The sequence below is a fragment of the Austrofundulus limnaeus genome, unplaced genomic scaffold (assembly GCF_001266775.1).
Source record: "Austrofundulus limnaeus strain Quisiro unplaced genomic scaffold, Austrofundulus_limnaeus-1.0 Scaffold43, whole genome shotgun sequence".
NCBI lineage: Eukaryota > Metazoa > Chordata > Actinopteri > Cyprinodontiformes > Rivulidae > Austrofundulus > Austrofundulus limnaeus.
This window is the reverse complement of record NW_013952445.1, coordinates 2,562,045-2,569,361: the sequence shown is the minus strand read 5'-3', so window position 1 is coordinate 2,569,361 and position 7,317 is coordinate 2,562,045. Positions and strand designations below refer to the sequence as shown.

The following is a 7,317-nucleotide window of genomic DNA, read 5'->3' as shown; positions in this document are numbered from 1 at the left end:
TTAAGAACAAATCTGTGCGTACGAACGGTTCTTGCATGAGGCCCATTGTGTTAATGTTTAACTTGTATTATTATGTTTTTTGAATTTGTTATTTGGTGGAATAAACTACAACATTATGTGCTGCATTTGAAGCAGTTTGATGCTCAGGCTTCTCATTTTTTATTCAAAAGTTTCTTGGATGCAACACTTTAAAAAAGWTTGCATAAGCAAAAGAAGTAAAGACGAGTGATGGGTTTAGTCTCTGTCATCTGTTGTGATGCATCTCTGTCCACTTTTTCTTTTTAAAACAGACTAATGCTTTTAAATCATTCTTTTTCACATTTAAACATTTAGTTTGGGGCCTATAAGTAGATCTGCTTTTGTCTGAATTCCTCTTTGTTGTAACTCCACAAGCCCCTCCCCTTTTCTGAGGTGTGCCTCAGATCAACTCATTTTGAGGCTGTCTCTTTAAATCCAAACAAGGCGCTTTACACCCTTTACCCCTCCAGAGTGGTCCATTCTAGTTTGACAGAGGGGTTTAACTATATAGTGGCACAGAAACATTTTATTGACAAATTAATAAAAATGTCAACAATACAGACGTCCACAATGGAGCCAGAGTTTGACTTAGAGCCAGAGGAGAATGAAGATGAAGAAACTGTTGATTAGTTATTTGGCAGACTCCAAGACCACAAAAAATGCATTTAAAGGCTAAAAAAGTGGATTTTGCATATGTCCTCATTAAGGTGTCTCACCTGACAAACTGCCTCTCCTCTTTGTCCCTCCATCTTTGCAGCTCTCCGTCGTCTCCTCCGCCTCGCCCGTCCTTTCCCTGGCTAATGTACATCCTCTCCAGGTCGGCCATGTTCCTCAGGTGGGTGCTCTTCAGCTCCTCCAGCCTCCTGTAGTACTCCTGGTTGGTGAAATAAACCTGCTCCTCCCTCTGCAGGCCRTGGATTTCCAGCAGTAAAGAGCTGCGGACGCCTCGGTCGCTCCTCACCTCCTCGCTGCCCTCCAAATCCAGATYGTTCTCCTGAAAGATCAGGAAGATTTCAACATAATTCTGAGAACGTGATCACGCAAATATGAGAAGAAGGCTTTTATTTTCTTACACTTTATGACACATGCTGTGTTTTAAAAATAAAATTCAATTGTGTTTTTTTTTTTTTGGTTTATTTTATTTGGAAACTTTGTTTTTATTTAAAAAATGTTATATGATAACATTTAAACAGTTAATATTATTGGTAAAATCGTACTTTTGATGTAAAAATGTAGCATTAGATTTGCTTTAAAAAAGTGTAAAATTTATTCTTTAAATTGAAGCATTTAGCWGCTTGTAAATGAGGATCAGTGTGTTTTGAATGTATATACTGCCCAGCCCCCTAAAACTCACCTTTGTGTGTCTGTTAGCAAAATATCTCACAAACTACTGGACAAATTTAAACAAAACTCTCTGAAAGTAATCATTTAATGCACTTCTACAACTGATTAACTTTCAGGATCAAACCAAATCAAGTGGCCTGATAAAACCAACTGAGATTAGTAAACACAAAAATGGTCAAAACTCAGCCAGTTTTACAGATTTTGGGCTAAAATTGAATGCGGTTGKAGCTGAGACTGATTCTCAAAATATACTCTTAGTGCTGCAAATTTTGCAACACTTGCCTAAAACTTTGGCCTTAACCTTATTTGTCTGTTAGTAAAATATTACAATAACGCAACAAGAACGCCCATCATTTGTGTGAAGAAAATAAATATAAGATATTTCAACTTTATAAACTGTTTATCATGTTGCAAATAAGATTAGCTCAACAGAACTTTAACYAATTCTAGAAACACCCTCAATTTAATCTCCTATGTAGCTCTGATCTTCTTWTGCACATAGAGGGAAATATCACAAAACAATGTTATATTTAGAAACTGAATCACATGTTGCGAAACACTAAAATTGTTTTTTCTTTCTTTCTGTGTTGCAAGTAGATTTAAAATTTTGTTTTTATGGAACATTGAGTTTAACTCCTCACCTCACTGATGCAGTCTTCCTCAGCTCCGTACAGAGCCATCAGCTCCTCGTTGTCCAGAGCAGCCGATCGATACATCACAGCAGCTTTGGTCTGATTTTTCTCCTGAAGCAGCAGAAACGTCCACCTGCAGCCAGACGAGCAGYAGAGTGTGTCCTGCTTCACCTCACTTCACACACTGACCTGCTGAACAAAAAGTCTGTTAAACCAGAACAAGATGGCARCAGATTAACACACACACGCACACTCACACACACTCAGACTGACAGTGTTATCCTCTTACCATCAGAGGGTGTTGTGATTCTGCAGTGGGTTGCCAGGTGGTCCATACGGTGCTGTGGCTTCTCCGTTGAAGGGTTAATTAATCAGAGTGAGATGGATGTCAGAGGGACTTTTGCCAATCAGATTTACAGATTAGCTTCTTAAATCCAGTGCAAGTGCTGATCAGTACCACGCATCTGTTGTTGTTTAGTGCGTGTTGCTCAAAGTGTTGGAGAGAAGAGTTCAGGCTCCCTACAAGGTCAGGTGGAGAAAAACTTTAGAGCTAACAGCTCAGTTGTTGTTTAGTAAAAGAAAACCAACCTGCCTTGTACTGACACTAAAGATGTGATGGCTCAAATTCACTAAAAATATATGTATGTAGGATYTTAAATCTATAACGTCAAAGTCAATTAGGATGTTTTTTTTTGTCAAAGTGAAATACAAAAAAACATGAAGAAATTAGTTCAACAATTTATTTCCATGCAAATCTGTGGGATTCAATTAAAACCAACAACTATTATTAAGTTTTATTGTTTAATGGCCTTTTATCACACTGTTAAAACATTGACATGCAAAAACTAAATTTTATTTGTTGAAAGTGATTTTTTATTATCATTGTTAAATAATTAAGCTTAAATACATTTTTTTAGTTGTTATGTGTTCATTTTATATACATTTGATTTCACACATTTCACATACTTTCTTTAACTTATAGATGAAGCTGCAGAGGGAAGACGCCAACAACCAGAGCTGACTGAGATAATCTTTTGACTTTATTCTCAGAGCTGTTGACACAAATCTCCACCTCCTGCTGCAAACCTCCCTCCATCTGCCTCCTGTCCTCCTGGAAGCTACAAACACAGCTAACTACAGCTGCAGTTTGTTGCTTTACATGAAAATTAATTAATTAATTAATTAAAGTGCTGTTTAAAGTGCTTTATAAATAAAAGTSGTATGGTATGGTAAGTGGTAATTAATTCATTAACTAATTATCAAAGCCACTGCTGTTGTTTTTTTAAATGAATGTGTTTCCAGATTTCTGTGTCATGTTTTCAGCGATTTGGGCAGTCGACCATTTGGTTCTTTATTCTGACCTGCTGAGTCAGCATTTACAACAGATTATAGTTTATGGGTTAGGTTTTTTTATTTTTTTATTTTTTTGGAGGGGGGGTGACACTTATTGCTTCGTCATACTTTCAGCTTGCATGTTGTGCAAGTTTGCTCAGAAGGGAGCAACATCTTTTCTGCATCCTTATACATTCGTCCCTTTTTATATCTTTATTTGTACTTTTCTGCATTTTTTTGTCTTTTATGTCTCCTTGGGCTTTTTCCATCTTTCTCAAATGTTTTGTTCAACTTTTCCCTTTTCCCTTTTTTCTCCTTTCTTATCTTCTCCTGTAAACACTTGAACAAGCTTTGAAATTAGTTCRCTTCATGGTTACATCTTTTTCAGAAAACTTCAATAAAATCATTCAGTTCTCARCATGCACAAAGCATTTTTGAATTTAGTTGGATTTTAACAAAAATAGGTTAAGCTTTTACCTCCGGAAACCACTCTAATTTGTTCTTTTGTGCTTGATATTGTCTGTCKGAACTTTAAAAAAAGATTTGGATTTTTAAAATTAAAGTATGAACTATTTAACCAAGTGTTTTTAGAAGTTTTATATCAAGCGGATGCAGGTTTTTTTTAGTGTAAAATAGTTTTATCTGCATAAAATTCTGTAAGTCATTTTGAAATATCAGTACTTGGAAAGAATTTAAGCTTAAAAGAATTGTGTTAAGTTAAATGTARCCCTTTAACAGTTGGTCAAACCACCATCCTGATTTTATTCTAATCATGTTTGAAGCTGAAACTGTATTTGTCCACTAGATGGCGTTGTTGCTCTTTTTATTTCCTTCTTCTGAATTCTAAATTACATAAAAAGTTGTAGTTTTATTAGTTTTGATCTCAAAAGAAAGTAATAATAGAAGTGTTGCAGATATTTATGTATTCACATACAGTACGCAATATATGATTTTCTGATTAAAATGTCTAAATTCTGAAGGATTTTTTTTTGCAAAATCATTAAAAATGTGGTATTAGTTCAAAGTTCAGATATGCAACACTGTGGTTTCATGTTTTTACTATCAGTTTGATCGTGTTCTCTAGTTTGGGGATTTTTTAAAACCTTTTCCACTCTTGCAGTTCTTGGAACACCTTGCTCCCAATTCACAGGAATTTTTCCTCCCAACCTTGGAGTACAGATGCTCCCTTTGTTTGACCAGACCAGCAGATTCCAGCTGCATTAAAATAATCCATTAATTCGCCTGATAAATTATTCCTCACTGCTGCATGAAAGTGCTTCATATAACAGAGACAGACCACAAAAACACATTAGCAGCCATAAAAACGAGCRGCTGTCAGCAGCTCTTTGGAAGCTGCGACGTGAAGTTCAGAGTGTTGGACGCGAGGAGACATTCTTGACCCAGGGCGCCTGAGTTTTCTGTGTTTCCTTTGGATGAATGGTGGCAGTGTTCAGTCAGAGTGGGCCTGAGTCAACAGTCATCACAAGCTTGGCTTTTCCTCCTCCACACGGGCTTCAWCAACTGGTGCTTCACTGAAACATGGTGAATTTAATGAAATAGGTACAAATAAACASAAGAGAATGCAGTGGCTCAACAACAATATTCTGTTTGACACAAAGAGGTTTAAAATGTGATTTAGTATGTATTTTTCTAAAACAACATACAGTCAGGTTCATAAAAATTGGAACACAATTTTCTTTTTTTTCCTTCTTCTTTTTGGCTGGAAGCATCGCCGTGATGGATTTGAAATTAACAGGATGTGATTTAACTGCAGAATTTCAGCTTTACTTCAAAGATATTTACATCCAAATCAGGTGAATGGTGTGAATAAGTGAAATCGCTATGATGTACTTCAGGTTAGCTATCGTAGTTGTATAAAACAGCAGAATGCCTGGTTGTGTGGTGAGCTGTACAAACAGAAAATCCCTTTGAAGCAAATTCGTTTTCACATGCAGCATTCTGGTGTTACAATAAGTTGTATTTGTGCCTCCCCCTTTTYAAAGGATCAAAAGCAATGGGACMARTTACCAATAATAAATCTAATTTTCRCTTTTTGSTGTAATACTTGGTTGCAAATCCGCAATTAACTCTGGAACATAGATGTCAGCAGAYGCTGGGTTTCATCCTTCTTAACCAGGCCTTCAATGTCTTCAGTTCCTTCTTGTTCCCGGGCCATTTTCTCTTCAGTTCTGTTTTCAGCGAGTGAAATGCTCAGACTCAGGTCAGGTGATTGACTTGGCCATTGCACACCACTTCTTTGCCTTAAAATCTTTTTGGCAGTGTGAACTGTTAAAATTTGGAGAATTGGTAGATTATAGGATTTTGTTATGTATAAGACTCATAAAAATGTATTGCCGCCTAACATACAATCCAACTTTGTTAAGAGGGACATGTTTATAATTTGAAGGGACTTGAAATGATATAACTCAAGGATGATAGCTGAGACATCCTCAACACATACTGCACTCCAAGGACTGACAGATTTCACAAGATCTCAAAACATTGGCAAATGTGTCATATATATTTGTTTTTTTTTTGTATATTCTGATATTTTTATCTGGTATAGTTTAATATTTATTATTATGTCTTATCTTTATGTAAATGAGATAAAACCAAAGGTTGCCTGCAAATTTCCTGTTTGCCACAATCTGATCATTTTTATCTCGCTCTATCAAATTTTGTTCTTCTAAAAAAAGTTGAAGTATTTTTTTACTGTGCAATCATACATTTACATAAATTGACACCAAAAAAAAACCTAACAAAAAAAATATGAGACAGAATCCTTTTTCTGTCGCCTTTGGAGATCAATAGTCTGGTCACAGGTTTTCTTGGAAGACCAAGTGAGAGGAAATCCCCACCTCAGGTCACAGAAACACACATGATGTAAAAAAACAAACAAACAAAAGAAGTAAAAATATGTGTATGCTTGGTGAATGTTAGAAGTTAGGTGACTCAGAGACCTGTTTAGGCACAGACACTCATTTAGCCCTGGAGTGGGAATAAACTCTGATGTAACCACAGAGTRGCTCCTGTGTTCGCTAACCTTCCACTTCACAATCTGTTTGTGTTCAAGAGGAGCACTCCACCCTCATGTCAACAAGTCCCACTCATTAAGGCATCGAGACCCTTTTATAACAGCCTGGGCTCTGGGTGGGAGGGTGATTACAGCCTAAATGTATCATTCAAAATTGAACATACAAACCTCAAAAATCAGATACTGTCTGTGCACTGAAATCTAAAATTTCACATGAAAACAAGGAACAAGTATTTYAGTGTAGCATTCATTTGATTTTACRTMTTTCTTGTTATCACATAATCTAAACTTTTTAAAGCTGTAGTTGTGCAAGAAATGAGCTTGAACAAAAAAAGGTGACATTTGTCTGTTTACTGAATTAGTAATGTGTTTTAGCAACATCCGCATCTGAGTGTAAATTTAAATTGCAGAAGACCTTTGATTTGATTTGATTTGATTTGATTTGAGTTGAGTTGATTTATTTAACAGGAAAAGATTACTAAAAATCAAGCCCGACTCAGCATAATTGCTGTTTTACAGCAGGTTCCTGTTCTGCAGCACATAAAACACTCAGAATTACAGCATCACAATCACATCATTACACACCATAGACGCAAAGACAAACAAGCATACCAAATTTCAGGAAGGCAGCATTTGCAAAATAAGACGTCTAAATATGAGCACAACAAAAAGTGTCCTGCAGATGGCAGACAAGATTCTTCTTAAAGGGCTGTAGTTTTGAAATGGACTTTATGTTTTGAGGAATGTCATTCCATGCTTTAGTATAAACATAGAAGAAAGACCTCTGGCCGTAACAGTTTTTAAAAGTTRGTAATATCAGTTGTCCTTTTGGGACAGATCTAGTTGAATGACCACTTCCAGAATTTGATTTGGGCAGCAATGCACAGAGTTCCATAATTGTCACCTTGGAAGATCTGAAAATATWAATTAATACCACTATACAAAACATAATTCTGA

The 7,317-nt window shown here is 36.1% G+C and overlaps 1 protein-coding gene across 2 annotated transcripts in view; it reads right to left on the bottom strand.

Moving 5' to 3' along the window:
* LOC106517024 (protein FAM161A) overlaps positions 1-2,499 on the bottom strand; it is a 4,732-nt gene extending 2,233 nt beyond the window's left edge. The window contains exons 1-3 of one of the 2 annotated variants that reach the window (XM_014007702.1): positions 2,284-2,298; positions 2,004-2,183; positions 735-1,012 (exon numbers count right to left, since the gene is read on the bottom strand). In XM_014007702.1, coding sequence (XP_013863156.1) covers positions 735-1,012; positions 2,004-2,078 — 353 coding nt within the window. In that variant the 5' untranslated portion in view covers positions 2,079-2,183; positions 2,284-2,298. Of the gene's footprint in view, positions 1-734; positions 1,013-2,003 lie in introns of both variants that reach the window. The other variant, XM_014007701.1, reaches the window with a different exon arrangement.
* Between the last annotated feature and the right edge of the window lie 4,818 nt (positions 2,500-7,317).